This window comes from Carassius gibelio, chromosome B16, assembly GCF_023724105.1.
Source record: "Carassius gibelio isolate Cgi1373 ecotype wild population from Czech Republic chromosome B16, carGib1.2-hapl.c, whole genome shotgun sequence".
Lineage (NCBI taxonomy): Eukaryota > Metazoa > Chordata > Actinopteri > Cypriniformes > Cyprinidae > Carassius > Carassius gibelio.
The window spans coordinates 16,928,648-16,949,453 of record NC_068411.1 but is presented as its reverse complement, the minus strand read 5'-3'; the positions used below and the strand labels follow the sequence as shown (position 1 = coordinate 16,949,453).

General features: G+C 35.6%; 2 protein-coding genes across 8 annotated transcripts; both read left to right on the top strand.

The window, feature by feature from the left end:
* The first annotated feature begins 546 nt into the window (after positions 1 to 546).
* Positions 547 to 14,151, top strand: LOC127974718 (pre-B-cell leukemia transcription factor-interacting protein 1). Of its 7 annotated transcripts, none has more exons than XM_052578193.1 (10): positions 547 to 691; positions 4,104 to 4,186; positions 4,865 to 5,077; positions 5,234 to 5,504; positions 7,003 to 7,227; positions 8,001 to 8,024; positions 9,264 to 9,307; positions 9,402 to 9,518; positions 9,830 to 10,097; positions 10,371 to 14,151. In XM_052578193.1, the coding sequence occupies exons 2-10, from the start codon at positions 4,130 to 4,132 to the stop codon at positions 11,720 to 11,722; spliced, it is 2,571 nt and encodes an 856-aa protein (XP_052434153.1). In that variant the 5' UTR covers positions 547 to 691; positions 4,104 to 4,129; the 3' UTR covers positions 11,723 to 14,151. The 7 variants fall into 7 exon arrangements, with proteins under 7 accessions (XP_052434153.1, XP_052434151.1, XP_052434152.1 ...); XM_052578191.1 differs by having other exon boundaries at positions 4,104 to 4,192; positions 5,237 to 5,504; XM_052578192.1 differs by having other exon boundaries at positions 4,104 to 4,192; positions 9,267 to 9,307.
* A 538-nt stretch (positions 14,152 to 14,689) lies between these two features.
* LOC127974717 (toll-like receptor 13) lies at positions 14,690 to 19,662 on the top strand. Its single transcript, XM_052578189.1, has 4 exons — positions 14,690 to 17,728; positions 17,881 to 18,089; positions 18,471 to 18,579; positions 18,718 to 19,662. Exons 1-4 carry the CDS (start codon positions 15,185 to 15,187, stop codon positions 18,727 to 18,729), a joined length of 2,874 nt encoding a protein of 957 aa, XP_052434149.1. The 5' UTR covers positions 14,690 to 15,184; the 3' UTR covers positions 18,730 to 19,662.
* Positions 19,663 to 20,806: the final 1,144 nt, after the last annotated feature.

The following is a 20,806-nucleotide window of genomic DNA, read 5'->3' as shown; positions in this document are numbered from 1 at the left end:
GTCACACTTTTTAAAAGTCTAGGCTCATTTTAGATTATATTATGATTACAACTACTAAAAAATTATTGTAAGTTTTTTTATTATTAATTAAAAAAATACAAAAGTTCAATAAGAAACAACAACTGGAATAAGGATACATTAGTAACTATAATTAAAGAGCATCACAAACACAATTTCCTGTTTTTAGGATGTTCTGCTCTTGAAACTGAAAATTTTCAAATAACAACAAAGCACACAAATGATACTACTGTATATTAAAGTCTTTCTTAAAGAACACCCTCTCCATCTTATCAAGTCTAATACATATGGATGGAGGTTTGTTGGAATCCTTTTCCCATTTGTTTGAGCACATGCTCCTCATTTTCATGTCACCTGCGTTTGTCAGTTTTGTTAGGATCCTTTTCCCATTTGTTTGAGCACATGCTGCTCATTTTCATGTCACCTGCGTTTGTCAGTCACAAAACAAAAGTGTGCTTTGAAGGGCGGAAGATAAAGTATGCTGTCATTGGTGGAGAACGGAGCATGTGGGCGGGACATAGCTCAACGGCAAGCACTGATTGGTGAAAAACTTTCGAGCTCGAACGCCTGTCAACAAAACTGCACACTTGAGTTTGCAACTTTGGACAAGACACGAGAGAGTCGTGGAAAATTAAAGCGTTGTTGAAGACGAAAGGTCCTTCAGCGTTACCAGGTATGCTTCTCTTTTAATACTTTTTCCTATTTAACCAAACTCACATGGCATACATGAAGCTTGTGCTTGTTTCTTCTATATTTCCGGTATGTGTATGTAAAGTGCGACTTCGACATTTGCCTGTGGGTTTTATTGAACACTCCCCTTCTGACTTTGTCTGCTTAAAATGTACACAGACGTCTAGAATCCGTGTAACATAGAAACAGACAGAGAACATGCGATATATGACGCATGGAAATCATAATTATGCTGATATTCTCATGACGTGAGATGTGTCCTTGTATGGGCATTTTGTGTCGGAGGAGATGATGATGGGAGAGATAAGAGAGGCACAGAGGACCTAATGAAGCTTTTCCTTTTTTATAAAACAAAAACTGGACTCAACTGGTTCAACAATTTAAAAAATGCACCATTGTAATCAGTCATAATTTCCCCCAAACCAACATACAGTTATTGTTGCTTCTGTAAAATAAGCAATAATTTATATGATCGTGTATAATACAATAAGTATTTCTAAAAAGTTCTTAATTGTATTACGTTAATATGGAACATCTTCCAACCTCATAAAGCTTTCAAAAATTATTTTTTTTAAGCAAGTAGTTGCAGCTACAGTTTTGTCAGTATTTTAGGCAGCTTAATAAAGCTAAGCTCTTGTCTGTGAACTAAAAGTGTGATAAAGTTAAATAAAATAACTTGAATAAACATTTATCATTATTTTTATTTGAATGTATTTAATCAGTATTTTCAGTTTTTGTAATAGAATCGTCCTGGATAATACCTTATTGGTGCACTTCTTTCTGTGTTATTTATAGCGTTATCTATTTCAGACATTCTTCTATATCCCCAAGTCTCATGGCTACATTGAAGAAAAACTCTCATGGGAGCCACATTATTAGCAGACCCAAATTACTGCGAAAGGAAAAAGATCCTTATTAAAGAGTGAAGTGTGTCACAAAGTGGTATGTCGTGATTAGGCCTCTTTCATTTTTGCAATTCTCATGGAAGATTCACTATTTCAGCTTAACAGGATCCCATTCTTGCTCTGTTTATGCCAGACCTATTTAATATTACGATCTACTTTATATTCAAAAGATTTAGCACAAATGTAAGAATGTTTGAATATGGTGCTGTAATTCATCGAAATGGCTACTAGTCTTTGACCCACTTGGAAAAGTAGCTCACGTCTTTCTCGGTTTTCTGGTAGTTAGCTCTGTAGGTCCATTGCTTTGTTTTATCAGTGCTGTCTGTATGTGTATAACTCCACCATTCTCTCCTGCATTAATGCCTTCTGGGCTGTTTCACTTGACATCCTTAGTTACACAGTTCTTTGCAAAAATATTTGCCAGCCATGGAGCTGTTGGTGTAACTAATGGGACAACACAAGGATAATACTAATGGAGCTCCAACTTTTCCAGCATATGTGATGTATGCAAATTAGGGGTGTGACGAGACACTTATCCCACGAGACGAGACGAGACACGAGACTGGGTCAACGAGAATGAGACGACAAGATTTTTAGACTTTTTTTAAAAATAAATTCTCGATGAAATATATAGGGGAAAATTGTCTTTTATTCAACTGAAAAACACAAAATCAATTTGTACTTTTGAAATTAAACATCTATTTTTAATAATTGTTATGCAGTAACAAACAACATGTAAACACTGCAGAAGGTTCTGCCACAAAGTCAGCTGACAGGCAAGTAATTGCACAAAAATTATAAATAATCAATGAAAATAATAATAATAATAATAAATAAACAACACAAATATCCCTTTAAAGTGGAAGTGAAGCAATCAGTCAAGTTTATTATTTAGTAAACTGATTTCCACTTTAATAAAAAATATTTATATAATAAACACAATTAATGTATCAATTTAAACGCATAAAGCAGTGGTTCCCAAACTGGGGGTGCAGCCAGGCTGAGGGATGAAATCCATTAGATTTTTTCCTAAATTGTGTTTAAAAATTATTCTTTTTTTTTATTTTTAATTTTTCTCAACTCCTTTTTAATAATTAAATTAAATTGTATTAATTAAAAGTGTTCTATGACTTTTTTGAGAGTCTAGATGGTGACTATTTTGTGGAATTGATGGACATTGAAAGTATATAGACAAGTATGTTATTGCTGTATTATTATTATTTTTTTATTATTATTTTAGTATATTTATGTATTTATTTTTAAGGTTATTGTTGAGTTCACTTACGTATTACTATTTTTATTTATTTTATTATTATTATTATTATTATTTATGTATATATAGGTAATATGTGTGTCATAATGAAAAATTTAACTCTTGTCTTAATCTGTATGTAAATCTTTGAAAATAAAATGAAATTAAATGAAAATTAATAAAAAATAATGTCTAATTCATTAAAATCATCAAATTCTGTTTTAGCATGTCTAATTGTTTGAATGTATAAACAACTTATGAATGTTTCCCTCAGATATTTTGTGTCGTGTATTTACATTTTTCTGGTCATCAAATGAAGGCATAAAACATTATTTTCATTTATCATGTATCTTTTAATTATTGAAAATTAAGCAAACTTTATTTAATGGTGAACAAAGTGGATTTACTATTCAAATTAAAACATTGAAGAAATGTTGTATGATTAATCCTTAAAAAAGAATGTATGTTTTTATTTTAGTAGTAGCAGACGTAGTAATAGGCTGTGTACATTCTGCAAAAAAATTTGACGGATTGCCACTAATACCTTTACAGTTCTGTGTATTTGATATGTCTCTAGTTTTACTCAAATCAAATGGGAAAATGATCATGAAGTGACTCTCAGAGTAGTTCTGGAGATGTTGTTCTTGTGTTTATGTCCTCATGTAGTAAGACGACAGACGCTGAAATCACCGCGAGCGTCACACAGGCTTCTGTGTGTAGTAAATTAAATGGACGTCTGCGCCATTCATTAACAGAGACACAGAAAACATGCAGGATTCACTTTAAATCGACTTTTGCGGCTTCATATTTACATATAAGGTACATATCGTGATTTGATTTAAGTGTAAAGACCTACTTTTGATTGATTAATCAGTTCAAAATTTGACAAATTCCGTGACATTCCGCGTTAAACTGTGAATTCTGTTTTTATGACTGGATAAAGACTACACTGTGTCATTTTCCCGTTTATCATGTGCTCGCTTGCCTGATGTGAACATAACATCTTACATACCACCACTGGTGAAAGGGCAAGTGTAATGCAAATATATTTTTAAGGTCTGTGCAAGGGGATCGTCGTCACACCCCTAATGCAAATACATTAGTTCTGTACGTGCTCATGGTCCTTTACATATCCTTTACTTCTCTACATTTTAACATTTTGGACTCATGCAATGAAACTCAACCCACAATAAAGATGACTCTTAAATGTTGTTGTTTAATGTGCTGGTGTTTTTCAGTTGCTGGACGGAGCCACTAGGGGGCAATGTCTGAAACCAGCAGCAGTGCCAATGGCAACAGCTGGACTCTTCTTACTCCGGAGGTAAAGGTGTGTTTCAGCGTCAGAGGCCTGGGTAAAAGTCTTTATATACAGGCGTCAATGACATTACATTCTATCTGTCAATTTGTTCAAACCTAATATGCAAATTCATACATGCAGTGACTTGAATACACATCTTTTGTTTATATGGGTGTGGTATTTATGAATAATTAATGGAGGCGTAGTATTCATGTAGTATAATCAAGTAATCATTATATTTGTAATAATAATAGTAATATATACACTCATATGGGGAAAATGGTATTAATTGATGTCCTGATATCATAATGAAAAAACAAAGTCTTAGTGTGGTAAAACTTCAGAAAACCATCATTCATGAATCTAATGATTAATTATATTTGTAGTAATTGTAGTAATATAATAATAATAATTACAATATTATTTTTTAATAATAATATTATTCTTACATAATACATAACCTTTTTGAGTGATTCAGAAGCATACATTCACATGTGGAAAATTACTTGGTGGTGACATTTTTATGAGATATTTATTTTGAAATTATTATGAAAATCCTTCAACATTGTTAAAAATCCTTCACATTTTTAAAGTATATTTTTAAGCTTGTTTAATACTCACTTTGTAGGATATTGTGCCAAAACAATCCTCAAATGATGTACGAGATTAGGTCTGTTTGACAGAGGCACTTTTCTTGTGCAGGAGTCTGGAGTTGAGAATGTGGGTCATGTAGCCGAATGTCTTAAGCTCGAGGGGCAGATGTCAAAAGCACCTGAGCCCTCACCGGAGGCCCACAGTGTCCCGGAGAAGCACTCCTCTGAAGCATCTGCTCACCAGCTGGAGACAGAGACATCCACACAGATGCAGTCTGACCCAGCTCTCACCCACGAGTCCAAGCCTCCAGAGCTATCTCAGGTGTTCTTCCTCAAATAAACGCTTCAGATGATCTAAAACCCTGATGGCCATAACCTATTTTACTATATGACGTTTAGGTCAGCCAAAAAAATGAAATTGTCATTCAGTCATCCTTTTTTAATGTAAAATAGTAACTAAATCTACCAAAATGTTAAGCAGGGAACGTCTCCAGAGACGAGTGAGGGTCGGGCCCAGCTGAATGCAGAACATTTCAGTGAAGAGCCCAGCTCTGTCGGTGCCACTGTTGAGGACATCAGCTCCTGGACCCCTGACCGTGAGAAACAAGGTCTTTCAGAGAGCCCAGTTACTTCCACTGCTGATGTCGATTCATTCTCGGACTCTTACACTCACATAAGTCCTACCTCTGGATCAAGTCCACATCCTGCTTCAGTTGGTCAGGAAAGAGACTGGTTTCAATCGGATGAAGGTGAGAGATCATGTCACATACTTTGTTGCCTTTTATATCTATTTTTCTGTTCATTTGATTTTGAGCGAGTTTGTTTTTGATATTTGTTGTCTGTATGTATCTGTGTTTAAATTGTGTATATATCTTTAAAGTGTTGGTGGGGGTCAACACGGAGCTTAACTGCAGCTGGCAGGTCTGTGATGGAATAATGATGGACTTGCATGATAACTGGTGGCAGCTTGACAGCTTGATTTTCTGTTTATTGTTTTGAATGTATATATAAATACAGTGTGTCCGATCTGATTACATTTCAGATGCATCATTCTCTCTTGTTTTTCGCTCTTTTTCTTAAGATGAAAATTTGCTTGTACCTGCATCATGAAAACACTACAGATTTGTACGGTGTAAAATTGTGTGTCAGTGTTTGTCATTTGGAAATGTATGCTCTTTTATGTAATTTGAAGAAAGACATGAGGCTACAGCAGAATCAAAGGAAGACTTTGGCCCTGGTACTTTTAGTAGCTTGTGTGACACATCAGCATACACTACAATTCAAAAGATTATGCTCAGTAAGAATATTAAATGTTTTTTTTAAATAACAGCTAGTCTCTTACACTCACCAAGGCTGCATTTATTTGGTCAAAAATACAGAAAAAAGTGGCATCCTAAAATATTCATATTTCATTATATTACACTGTTTTCTATTTTAATCTAATTTGAAGTGTTCGTTTTTCCTGTGATACCAAAACTGAATTTTTAGCAGCCATTAACACAGTTTTCAGTGTCACATGATCATTCCAAAATATGATGATTTTGAGTTAAAAAATCATCTCTTATTATTATCGATGTTGAAAAAAGTTGTAGTGCTTAGTATTTTTGTAAAAACTGTGATTTGTTTCAGAATTGTTTGATTAGATTAGAAGATTTGAAGAATGACACATTTATTTGAACACATTTATTTGAAATGTGAATCTTTTGTAACATTATAAATGTCACTTTTGTTTAAATGAATGTTTCCTTGCTGAATAAATGTATTAATTTATTTTCTAAAATCTTTCTGACCCCAAGCATTTGAATGGTTTTGTAAATGTTTGATCATTTAGCTTGGAGATGCTACAGTGTGGCATGTTTTAGTCGTCTTGAGAAGAGTTTAATGCTGGATCAGTGAAGCTGCAGACCAGACTGATGACGGGACCGTGGGGAGTTCCAGAAATAGAGCCTCAGTCTCAGTACACGAGCGTGGCCTTGATTCTCCAGACAACCCTAACCCTACAATCAGAGAATAGTGAATGCTTGAAAATAAGGATGTTCATGTCCTACTCTTGCAAATAATGTTAGCTATTATATGAAGCATCCATAAAAGCCACTTTAAACTATTTAAAAACAAAACAGCAATTTGACTGCTGCACTAACCAGCTGGAAAAAAGTTTGCTTGTTTTTGTCAGTTGCAATGCAGTTGTGTATTTGTCTAATACTTACTGAATACCTCCCAATAATCATGTGCCCCTTTTCTGTTTAGAGTCTAAAGAAGTGTTGGAAACAAACGGGAAGGAGGGGGATGGTTTACGAAAGAGAAAAATCTCCCACCTGGGCTCTTTGGACAAGACTGAGGCAGAAGATGATGAAGATGGGGAGGAGGAGGATTTTCAGCCCCCTCAAAGAGAAGAGGAAACGGTCTTTTCTTTGAACAAGTGCATCATTGCAGCTGTAATTCTTCTTGGACTAGGGACCATTTTCTTCTCTGGTGAGCATCAGGCTGCTAGTTTTCACACTCTTGAATTAAATCAAATGAAAAACAGTTTGCTGTATTCAAGAAATCCAGATCTTAGCATATTCAAATAATGAAATAATAAATGTCACTTTTTAATAATTATTCCCAAATATACTTAATTATCATATTCAGCATATATATATACCACTGGGGTTCAGTGGTAGAGCATTGCTTTAGTTGCGCAAAAGGTTGTGGGTTTGATTCCCAGGGTACACGTTAGGTTAAAAAATTGTTAGCCTGAATGCACTGTAAGTTGCTTTGGATAAAAGTGTCTGGTAAATGTAATAAAAAAAATAAAAATAAAAAAAAATAATATATATATATATATATATATATATATATATATATGTCAGTACTAATAGTATAATGTCAACATAATGGTTTGAGTTATTTATTTTTATTTATGTTTTTCAAAATTCTAAAACTTTCCATGTTTAAATTTACATTTTTTGAATTTTGAATCCATTTTTTTCCGTTTGATTTCATAAATTGGATCAAGACAATGCTCTTAGGCCATCGTTTTAGGTTGTGATTCACTAGAGACGTCTACATGAACTACATATTCAGAATGTGTGATGAACATTTATGAGATAATCAACTTTTCTAAGACTCTTTGACAAAGTGGTATTGAATATGGTGTGTCATAAAATGGTGCATGTGACCAAAAGAACCTATGCAGTGGCCCATATCATAGAGTGAATTTGAATATGTTCCTGTGTCTGAGACTGAGGTGTATTGTTCCACAGGTATGCTCATGGACCCAGATGATGGTAGGAAGAGTGAGAGTGTTTGTGTCTCTGTGTGAGTTTGAATGGAGCAATGAAAAGCTTAAGCTCAATGTAATTTGCTGGTGAATGGATGCTGCAGTTGTAAATATGCATGTGCTTTTGCATATGTGCTGGATATGAACCACTGGTTCTCAGCCTTTGGACTCTGATGCCCCTCATTGTCCACAACAACATTCAAATGATCCATGACCTTTCCATTTAGGATAGGATAAGAATAACAAAAAAATAAATAAATGTGTGTGTCTATATATACTTATTCAAAGTTTCTCCTTGATAAAATATTTTAGAGCTTTGCTAATCTGTAAAATGCATATTCATAAAATGTATTAAAATGCCCATGGCATTTCAGTGTCTAGACTGGTTGTTCAAGAAAAAAACACACACATACAATTTTTAATATGATTAATAATTTTTTTAAGTTTATTATTTATTATTATTTAAATATGTTAAATAATGCTTGTTAAATACTATATGTAATTAAAGGGATATTTAAGCCAAAAATGAAAATGCTTTTATCAAGTAGTTTTAAACCTGTATGAGTTTTTTTCTTCTGTTGAACATTAAAAATATATTTTGATGAATGCTAGTAACCAAACAGCTGTTGCTCCCCATTGACTTTCATAGTATGGAAAATAAAAACACTATGGAAGTCAGTGGAGCCCAGAAACTGTTTGGTTACTAGCATGTATTAAAAGACCATTTTGTGTTCATCAGAAGAAAGTCAGTCATACAGGAATGGATCAATTTAAGGGTGTTTAAATGATGAGAGACTTTTAATTTTTGGGTGCGAGTTGCAGTTTTCAGGGCGCTGGCTAAATTATGTTTGAGCTAAGCTTTGTGATGCAGAGTAACTCATGACAGTTGCATTTGAAATGGTGTGTGCAGTATGTTTAACTTCCTGTGATGTTACAGAGGTTTAACCACTCTGAACAACTGGGAAACATCGAAACACCACATCAGATATGGTGACACAACCGTGAGATGAATAATGCATACATCTAGGAAATTAATCCGATTTAATCTGGAACATTGCATGTTATATTTAAGTCACTGCTGGAACCGCATGCTTTCTGTGTGATCTCTCAGTCCCAGTTACGTTGTGTTATAGCTCCATATTAGCTTCCTCATCTTCATCACATTGGCCAATGATCGATATGTGATTGTGATTGTTGTCATGTTATTCTTCTCGATTTGCTTGATCCTCCTGCGTTTTCCTCTCAGAAGCAGACATGGATGTTGCAGAGCTGAAGGACCCAACAAATCAGGTCAGTTCATTTGCTCTTCTTTTTTATATGATTTTACACACTTGAAATGTATATTTTGCAAGTATGTCATGTGTTGGTTATCTGTTTGTAATAGGAGTGGCTGAATCCTGAGATCCCCAAAGACACACCTGTTGGTCTTCAGCCTCCAGATACTTTGAGCAAACAGGCAAAAGAAGATCAGCAAATATTGGTACTACAGGAACAGCTTCAGGTACAGACATGTGCAGACCTGTATTAAATGAAGCCAAGAGTTTAAGAGAGGGAAACACAATTACAAGTAAATAGGCTGGTTCTGCTAGCGAACCTTTAAAAGTGGATATGTAAATGATCTTTAATACTGTTCCTCAAGGTTTCTAGGACCAAGCGCTGTTGTAATTTACTTTTGCATGATTGTTTTATTAAATTAGCCTAATTCTGATTTTACATCGTTTTCTCTTTTTTTGTGACAAAAAAGCATGGATATGGTCAGTTTCTGGGGTTTCTGTTGTTCAGTTTTAATTTTTGCCCTGTTTTTAAACTCAGCAACATCAAGTTGAACTGAAAGCAGCGCAACTTCAGGCAGAGGAGGGAGAGAAAGAGCGTATGAGGAGAGAAGAGCTGGAGAAGGAGTATGAGAGGATAAAAGGAGAACTAGATCAAGTACCTGCTCTTCAGAAGGAGCTGGAGCAAGAGAACGAGAGAATGAAAGAAGAAAGTGCGAGAGCAAAGAAAGAGCTGGATGCCCTGCCATCACTACAGAGTGAACTGGAGCATCTGAGAGCTAAAGTTTCACAGCTCACACAGAGCACAGGTGCAGTAAACACACGCACACACACTGACAGCAGTCATCCATCGGTGAAACACATGTTTTATAAAATAAAAACATGCATTTCCTACATTTTGTTTTAAAATGCAAAGCACATGAAAAATTGTATTATAAATGGTTAATATGTTATATGTATATGTGAGAATTTATTTATGATTTTGTATTGTTTTCTGTGGGTTAAAAAAAATAAAAATAAAATATATATATATATATATGTTTACAAAATTTAAACTTCATCTTAACTCTCCTCTCCTCTAGGAAGAGCAGAATCTGTTCCTCCCATTGCAGCTTCTCAGATGCCCTCTGCTGGAGACAAAAGTGATGTACCACTGACGGAAAAACAAGACATGAAGCCCAGAACGACATGGGACAAAAAGAGTGAGGAGAAGGAACAAAGCAAGGGAGACAAAGAATGGAAAAAGAAGAAAGGTGGAAAAAAGGTAAATGACGAAGAAAGTAAGGAGAGAGTGACTGAGGGAAAACATACTATGGAAAAGAAAGACTGGAAAAAAGATAAAAGCCACCAAGAGGCAGGTAAAGCAGAGAAGGGAAAAGAAGAGAGAAAAGAGTGGAAAAAGGACAAAAAACAAGATTATGATAAAATGGGCAAAGAAAGTGTAGACAAGAAAGATTTTAAGGAGTGGGAAGAGAAAAAAGAATGGAAGGAAGATAAAAAGGGGAAGAAAGACAAACATGTAGGACAGGATGAGAGGAGGAGAGACAAGAAAGACTGGAAGGATACTGGGAACAAGAAAGAGAAAGAAGAAAATGAATGGAAACAACAGAGAGGGGAGCGGAAAGAGGACAAAGACTGGAAAAGCGATAAACGGAGTGGTGGGAAGGACCATAAAGAATGGAAAGAGAAAAGGAAAGATGAATGGAAAGGTGAAAAAGAGTGGAGAAAGGAAAAGAGTGAGGGAAAACACAGTGATAAGACAGAGAAGAAATGGAAAAGAGACAAAGAATTTCCAAAAGAGTATAATGAAAAGGAGGAGAAGAAACAAAGAGAGTCACAAGATAGAGAATGGTCAAGAGAGGGAATAAAGGAGGAGAAAAAAAAGAAGATAAAATATAGTCCCAATGAAAAGGCGAAACAACACAAGGAGAAACTTAGGCATGGAGCACCAGACGAGACCTTCTCCCATCACCATTACGACCATGAGAACCACTGGACCAAACAGAGAGAGCGCATTCAGCGGGAGACGTGCAGCGGTGTGACAGACTGTGCTCAGGTCGAGGGTCTCTCTCCCGTCAGCCTGCAGGACTTCCAGACCCTTCTCCAGTCCTACCTGAACAAGCTCCAGGACCAGGACCAGGCCTCCAGGAAGGAGGAGCTCAGTAAGCTGGTGAAGGAGTTCTTCACGGATGGAGTGTTCGCTCATGATCGGATGCCGTTCAGGGAGTTCGTGGAAGACGTGGGGGACATTTTGGAGGACATGGCTGAAGGAGAAGACAGCGACAGCGAGGGAGAGGAGAGCGAGGAAGATGACGATGATGAGATGGAAGAATTTGAAAGGGAGGCAATGGAGAAATTTGCTCTTCCAGAGAAAGTGAGGAAGGTTGAGAAGAAGGGAGAGCAGAAGAAAGAGAGCAGAAGAGTGAAAGTTTGAAGGTTCCTCATTGGGATTTAGAGGTTTAAAGAAAAGGTACATCCGCAAACAGTTGGGCCAGATTTTCTGCTTACTAATGTAATGTGTCATTTAAAAGAGCTTATTCATTTTGATCAGTATGGCTTTGCTTTTTCTTTTCATGGATAAAGCATTACTGTAAAACCTCAGTGATGGTTTCCTTCCTTCCTATCATTTTTCATTACTTTCATTACTTTTACTTGAAAATTTTATACAACGTCAAATAAAGACTCATTGAGAGTCCCTTGTTCATTCATTTAAAGCTCTGGGGCTGGATTCATGAAATGTGGTTAAGAAATTTTTTTTTATTATTATTTTATTAAAATTTTATTTTATTCTTATTTGTTATTTTAAGAAATGTATAGAATATTGTTTCTTTGTGACAAGAATTCTTAAGGTTTTTATTATTATTATTATTTTTAAGATTGTTCTTAAAATAGCTGTAAGAGAATTAACATTTTTCAAAAATCTTCAAAATAATTCTAAAATATATTTTACCTGACTACACAGATGATTAATAAATTAATTGGACCGTTACAATGTTAAAATAAAAACATTTCAACATTATAATACTAGCTAAATATAATGCATATTATTACTACTGCATTTTAATTTTTAATACACCGGATGTATAATTATTAGGCACATGATATTCTGATGATATTTTTTTTTTCAAACTAATTTGACCAATTCCAAACCAAATCAGTCGTAATAACTACTATTGATTTAGTATTTAATAGTTTAGAAGTAATATATGATTGTCCATGGAGGCTGGAAGAGTAAAACTCCTTATATTCAGGTGTGCAAAATTATTAAGCATATTTTCTTTTACATATAAAATGATCCAATTAAATCCCCATGAGAAATATTCAAAACTAATACAATATAGAAAATGTTTTTAATATTTCTCATGGGGATCTAATCATTTTTAAAGTAAGAGGTAAACCTCTTTTTTAAACTTTTTTTTTTTTTGGCTCATTTTATCTTTAAAAGGAAACCTGCCTAATAATTCTGCTCACCTGAATATAAGGAGTTTTTACTTCCAGCCTTCATGGACAATTATATATTACTTATAAATGATCAAATACAAAATCAATATTAGTTATTATTAAGGTTGATGTGGTTTGAAATTGGTAAAATGTGCTTGGAAAAAAATATCAGAATAATAATGTGCCTAATAATTCTGCATGTGGTGTATAATGTTGCATACTCATAGGTTTGTCGAATGTATATTCAAGATTAGAAATACCGTGGGTTATTAGACAAGTTGCAATTAGACAAAAAAAAAAGTTTATAGATGAATAAACTAACTGTTAATATTTACCAAGTATTAAGTAAATTGTTGTGATATAAAACAACTTTAACCTTAGTATACAATCAGCAAGTCAAATGTTATCATTATTTTATTCTTACAAAAGAAAAAGATTATTCCTAAAAAAATAAATGTGTTCTTAAGACAATATCTGAGATGTATTTTAATAATTTCACTTAAACTTCTCATTTATCTTTAGAACATTCTTAATTTTGTTTTGTTAAGAAGATATTCATAAATCTAGCTCCAGAAAAGACGGCAACAGTGTCGAGAACTGAAGGAGTTTTCTTGGAACTGATCTACTGTTACACAAAATGTCACAAATATGATATTTGTGTGGGAATATTCATCAGAAGAATGTAGTTAAGTGTTGAATGTGAGAGTCATTTGTAATCTTTTACAGTCACTTAACGATCTGTGTTCATTTTGGATCATATCTAGCTTATACAGTGTGTAAAGATATTAGACTGTTTGAGTTTTATTAATGTGTATCATTTTGGTTCTGCTTTTTTAAATTCTTTAAATTATTTTGTTTGTCTTTAGGGTCTCCTGACCCAATGTTTTTGGTTTGTTTCAGAGGTTCACTAGTATTTATAACATTTTATGGAGGATATCGTTAGTAAGTAATATGCTTGTATTGTCTGGAGCTTAGTAATCATAAAAAAATATATATAAGCAAAACATTGAAGAATAGTACAGGCCATCTTAGTTGTATTTGCTGCAGTAAGGGGAGTTCAGTAAGTTTTGTAATTTAAAGGTGTAATATTTTTTTTTTTTTTAGTTTTTTTTTTTTTAGTTTTTTTTTTCCACTTTTGTCAAATTATACACTGTCAGGCAAAGCTGCTTGCACCTTACAGTCTGGCTTCCACAGATGCTATACTGGGTGTACAGTCAAATTCAAAAACTTGAGTATTGTACACTTAACTACTTAAATGTAGCATGTATACATTTTTCACAGACTGCTAAATTGTAACAAAAAATGCAAGACTGATAAGTGTAATTTGTTTTTTTAATTGTTAATTGCAGAAGTTCAGATGGTTGTGGTTGTGGAAATATGTTTGCTGTTAAACTTCACAGAATAAACCGATGCATACGGTTATGCATGATGTGTTGCTTTAGTTATTTGCTGTTAGATTTAAGCATTTTTAGGAAAACTTCTATAAAAAAAGGCCTGCATTGGTGGCTGTGATACCTTATCTCTTCATCACAACATCACTAGTTCCTGAACAGAAACCGTAAAATAGAAAAAGGGTTTTTCAGTTCCTCTTGTGCTGCACTGTTTTTGAACTTATTTGGCCCGCATTTCTGCATGAATGTCTCGAATGAACTGTGAAGTGATTGTTCTTGCTGCTGTTTTTTGCACATGCAGCAATTTACAATGTTAAAACTTTATTTAACAGGGTTAAACTATCCAAGTCATGTAATGGAATAAAGCTAATCATAAAAAAAGCTGATCCACCAAGTTTGTGGAATGACCTCCCAATCTCAATTCGTACAGCTGAGTCTTTACTCATTTTCAAGAAACATCTAAAGACGTTTCTTTTTTTCGCCAGCACTTAACCAACTTATACTAGCACTTTTCTTGTCTTTCATATATATATATATATATATATATATATATATATATATATATATATATATATATAAACGCCTATGCGTTTTGTACTAGACTGAGACCATGGCACTTGTATACTGTTATTCTCTTTTTGATCTGATTGCTTCTATTGTTCTCATTTGTAAGTCGCTTTGGATAAAAGCATCTGCTAAATGATTAAATGTAAATAGCATACTCCAAAAAAAAATTATCCTTCTGTGTTAATATACATATTTAATTCATAGTAATTCTGAAGAAAATCACATATCCCACGTATCCTCATTGAATATTTGGAGTGAGATCATCTGTATTTTACCTTTCCTTCAGTTAGACTGATGTAAAAAAAAAAATGGTTCGGTGAGAAAACGGTTATACAGCAAAGAGGCCGGGCCTAAGATTTCTAAAAAGAAAACCAGTGCTTTTTTATAGTAAAAGAGGAAGTGAGGAGAATAGTCTGAACAAGTGCAGTGTGAGGTTAAATGCAAATAAAAATCTTCTGGAGAGTGAAGGCAGAGTAGATTCGTCTAGAGTCTCTACAATGGCTGTGTATGACTCCAATTCCTTGTGCTTCTGGTGGAGATTTACACTGGTTTTAAGTATCTGCAATGTCGTTTTTACCATTATACATAAACGCTGCTTAACCATCGAGGAACATCTCCTAAGAGAAATGCCCAAGACTCCAAACTGCTACCGTTATCCAGGAAAGGGTCTTTACGCAGACTGCAATATCATAAACCTGCGCACTGATCTGTCAGAGGTAGGCCTTGGAGTTAGATCCCTTTGTATTGTCGGTGATATTTCAAGCATTCCTGCTGATGCCTTTTCACACTTACCTTCTTTGGAGGTCCTTCAGATAGATGGGGCAAGACTGAAGAGGGTTCAATCTGGTGCCTTTTCAGGACTCCCCAATCTGAAGCATTTGTCATTGTTTTTCAGTGATGCAGTTTGTAGGTCTGTGACCATGGACGCGCTCGCATTCGCTGGTTTGTCTAATTTGGAGGAGTTGACACTGAGAGGTCTTAAGTTAATCAATGTATCCAGCAGTATATTTGATCCTTTGGTTAGTATAACCAGACTAGATATTAGCAGAACTTGTGCGCAGGACCTTAGTGATATTTTCTGTTACCTTCCGGATGGAATGTCCCATCTGAAGAACCTGAGTGTGAAAGACAGTGGGATTTCAACGATTGAGACCAAAGGATGTCCAGGGGGATCCAAGACATGGCCTGTGACTGTCCTCTCTGGGATTCAAAACCTTTATCTAATAGGGAACAGTATCACAAACATTCAAGCTAACTCTCTAGTTGTGTTTCAGAACCTCTCCAGCCTTTTTTTGGAGTTCAAAGGCAAGTCGTTGGACAGTATTTGGGAGTCTGGGATTGGAAAAGTCAATGAGCTGAGTTTGACAGGAACTGTAATGAAAAAATATTCAACAAACTTCAAAGATTTGTGTCATCTGGTCACCCACCTTCATATTCAATCCCTCAGCCTCATTTTAACATTAACAGACAGATTGGTTGCAGAGGACTTAAAACAGTGTGGGACAACTTTGACAAAGTTATTCATCAAAATATCAGAAGTAGGCCACCTGGACTTTAGTTTCTGGACAGGTCATATAGGGTTTCAAGCACTGGAAATGTCCTTTATGAAATTGACAGATGTTCCATTCTGTGTTGCTGTGAATGGGACTGTCTGGTCCTTAAACTTGCTGAACCTCAACGGAAACTCGATTTCACAAATCGGCAGAGACCAGTTTGCTTGTATGCCTCTTCTCGAGCAGCTCTTTCTCAGCTATAATACCATAAGAACCCTACAGCTGCATGCATTTCGTGGTTTGCGTCACCTCAAAATTCTCAAAATCGATTCGAATAAGATCTCACAGCTAACTGCAATGGATTTTAGATATCTTAAAGCTTTGGAGGTCCTGCATATCAATAACAACCTCATTGAGACCATTGAGGACGGAACATTTCAGGATCAGCAGAAGCTTCGCGAGCTGACACTGGGTAAACTGGAGTATATTTACGAGTTGCATCTAAATAGGATTTTTAACGTATTCCCACCAAAAATACAGCGACTGAGTATTGACGCACATTATGGAACTACTTTCTACCTGGGACGAACATCACAGCCTGAGGGAACGTTTGTTTTGGAGCTAAATGGAGACAGACTGGATTTTGCGGACTGTAATACTACAGTCTTTACAGCAGTTAGAGAGCTGAACGTGGTTTGCACCCTTTTCATATGCAAGAATGACTTCATGGCACCTTATTTCCCAAACCTGGAGTCTTTCGAGATCTCAGGGGGAGCTGAACGAGCGCCTCTCATTAACACTAAAATCAGTACTCTGCACCGCCTCAAGCGTCTCAAGCTCATCAACCTGAGCTTTTCTAACTATACAGACTCTGGAAGGGTCTTCTGGAACCTAACAAGACTCCAGATTCTAGTGCTGGTGAACTGCCGCCTGAGCTTCCTGACCGAGAGTATGTTTAAAGACCTGTCGTCTCTGCAGCTGCTGCGCCTCTACAGCGACAGTCCTCTGGTCCTGATTGATGGCATGTTCGAAGCTCTTCCAGCCCTGACAGCGTTCGTTCTTGATAAAGTGGATTTCCACTGCAGTTGTGAAAACGGCTGGATTCTAGACTGGGCGGAAAGCACGGAAACGGTGCAGGTGATCTACTTGCAGATGCAGAAGTGTGTCTGGCGCTATCAGAAACTCAACTTCTTGGCGACCATGGAGAAGCTGTGTCAGACTGACGAGCAGTACATCTGCTATCTAGCCACAGCTGGAAGTGTTTGTCTTCTTCTGTCGGCAGCTGTTGGATACCGCTTTGCACGCTGGCCTTCTGTAGTCCTCTTCTTCCACCTGAGAGGATGGGTGGAGAGGAGGTTTGGTAGGCAGTGGCACAGGAGGAGGAGACGCGTCGAGGGGGCTGATGGGGAGATAGAGGAGATGCGGTACGATGCCTTTGTGTCTTTCTGTAGCCGTGATGAGGCCTGGGTCATGGGGGAGATGGCTCCTCGGCTGGAGGGACAAGGGAACCCGAGACTGAGGCTGTGTTTGCACCACAGGGACTTTGAGGTGAGGTTGAAATGAAGTACTATTTGATCTTCTGAATACAAATTAGTTGAAGTAGTTGTTGTTTTCATAAGTGTTATCCACCAAGATGTAGTCTCACTGTAAAAAACAAAACAAAACAAAAAAAAAAAAGATTCTTGTGAAACCTCTTTTAGGTGGGTAAAGATATCGTGGACAACATCACTGAGAGTATCTACAGCAGTCAGTGCACCGTTTGCCTGATCAGTCGGCGGTATCTGCGCAGTAACTGGTGCAGTCTGGAGATGAAAGTGGCCACACACCGGCAGCTGGAAGAACAGAAACACCGTCTTATCCTCATCTTCCTCGAACACATCTCTCCTTTTGAGCTTTCTGCTTTTCATCGGTAATTAGGGCAAGATGGCTGAAGATGGTCCACTTAAGAACAATGTGTGTTTACTGTGAAACTGAAATGATGAGTTTAGGAAGTACATGATGACAATAGATTTCTGAAGGATCATGTGACATTGATAACTGGAGGAACAGAGATTCAGCTTTGCCATCATAGGAGTACGTTACTTTTAAAATATATTAACATTAAAAAAGTTATTTATCTGAAATGATACTGTTACTTTTAACTGTATTTTTGATCTAGTAAATGCAGCTTTAGTGCGCATAAGACTTATCTTACCAAGCTTTTAAACAATATTGTATTATTAGTGTAAACTTCATGTACTTTTTCTCATTTTATAAACAGTGTAAGTACTTTTATCATTCCTTTCCATAGTTTGGTCAAACTGGTGAGATCACGTACATATCTGGACTGGCCCGAGGATGAAGGGGACAGAGTGCATTTCTGGGATCGTCTAAGGAGGAACATTGCAGAGGAAGACTCGGTGAGTACAGAGAAGCAGCAGGACACTGGCAGAAGTCTGAATGACACTGAGGCAAAAGCTCAAGCATCTAAACTGATGCTTCATCAAGAATCATGTTACAGCTGTTCAATTTGAAATAATATCTGAATTGTTTTACAGGAAGCTGCTTGAAACTACACCTGGTGCAGTCCTGCTTGAACACAAGGACAGCTGTCAAAGAGCAATAGAAAACAATCTGATTACTTATCTTATCATTTTCAAACAATTCTTGTTACACTTAGAAATGTTATGAGTATCAGTGTTAATTCGTGAGAATGGAGTAACTAGTTGATCCCATATTTTCATGCTTTTTAAAATTGGTCTCTGTATGATATTTAATCCACATTATTAAACTTAATTATACCAATTCATAAAATGAATAAATTGTACTCAGCACATTTTTTTCTAAAACAATGTTGGAACATAAATTTACAATGTGCTACACCGATTGCATATGTAAAACACTCAAACATAAAAGCAAACAGCCCTCCATTGGTGATTCATTTTTAAAATACTATCAGTTCCCACTATGAATGTTTATTTATATCTTCATTTCTACTCTACCGCTAACATGTTTCAATTCTTGAAGATAGTTTTGTAGACAAACAGAAGTTATATGTATGAATTTCTTTACAAACTTAAAATTCCTCCTCCTGTTACCTTCTGTTGATGGGCTCTGTTTTACTGTAATATCTTAGCAAGAACATAATAATAATAATAATAAAAATAATGTATAAGTTCTATACCATGCTGGTGTTTGTACAAACTACTGTATTGACAGCTTGCAAGAATTTGGGTTTTGGATGTAAATCTGGCAATGCATTAATATGAAGCACTAGAGGGCGCTGTTACACAGAGGGGCTTATTTTCTCTCTCTCTCTCTCTCTCTCTCTCTCTCTCTCTCTCTCTCTCTCTCATTCATGGTCAAATAAACTATAACCTCATTAAACACTATGAACCAGAATGTTTACACAGGGAGTTTATAGTGTAAATCTATACTCCAGTGATATTTTTGACGAAATTCACAAAACCATGATTAAAACATCATCAGCTGTCTTTGTTTAATTTGTCATAAATACCATTTGACTGAAGAATCTTTGCTGCTCATAACACAAACAAGATTATTCCAAGTTGTTTAGAGCCTTCCAAAAATGTGCATTGGCAAAACTACTATAAATCAATGGATTTTTGTAAAAAATAAAATAATAATAATTTCCAACATACAGTAATACCAGCGGGGTAGGCTCGTAGTTTAATTTTGTCAGCCAATCAATTAATCCATGTCATGATGTAATCTATAAAGATGATTTGAAATACAGTTCTAAAACCAAATCTTTCAAGAAGCGCTTCTCACATCTGCTCTTGCGCAATACATTTTCTGGCATGGAAACATCAGAAGTTACACCTATGAAGTTGAGCAATGTTCTTTAAAACTTTGAAAACTGGGAGAAAATATTAAGTTAACAACTGCCTAATAAAATATATTAGATTACATAAACGTTTTTTATTAAAATGTATTAACATGTGATGTTGTATAATTATTATGTTTTTATAATTAGGCCTATGTGATGCAGGAACTAGAGGTATTAAGATTTAGACTCAGATTGGAGGTGCGTCCTGTTTCACAACATGTGCTAATCATGGTTTTAACATTGTTTGCTTGATATAATGTGCTAGATTTTACATCCAGAACAATATTCTATTCCTGTCAAGACATATCTTGGTCCCAAAATACTACCCATGGTGGCTACCCATGTTTTTAAATAGTCTACTAAGACAGTAGTTAGCCGTAAATCCTAATATGTGTTTTCTGATCATGCTATCCATGTTATATGAATGACCTCATATTCTAAACAAAACAAACAAATCAGTAAATAAAAAATGTAATAAAACAAGGAAAGGAAGGAAGTGGGTGGGGGTCCTCGGCAGGTCAGACAGATTGAGCCAGTAGAGCGCCTAAACAGAATATTTACATTAACTTGTAAAAGAAAACATTTTATTTGACCTATTTATTTGTTTAGGTTTGACTTTATAAACCGTTTTTTGATTCGTGATAAAAGTTTTAATGGCACTTACAGCCAGAAATTATGTTTCTTTGTCTGGCAATAATTATGATGGCAAACAAACCCTACATTAATGTTGCATGATAGTACCAACCAAACACGGAGACTGTGGGCTTAGTGAACAGTGTGGAGGAGAATCACTGGAC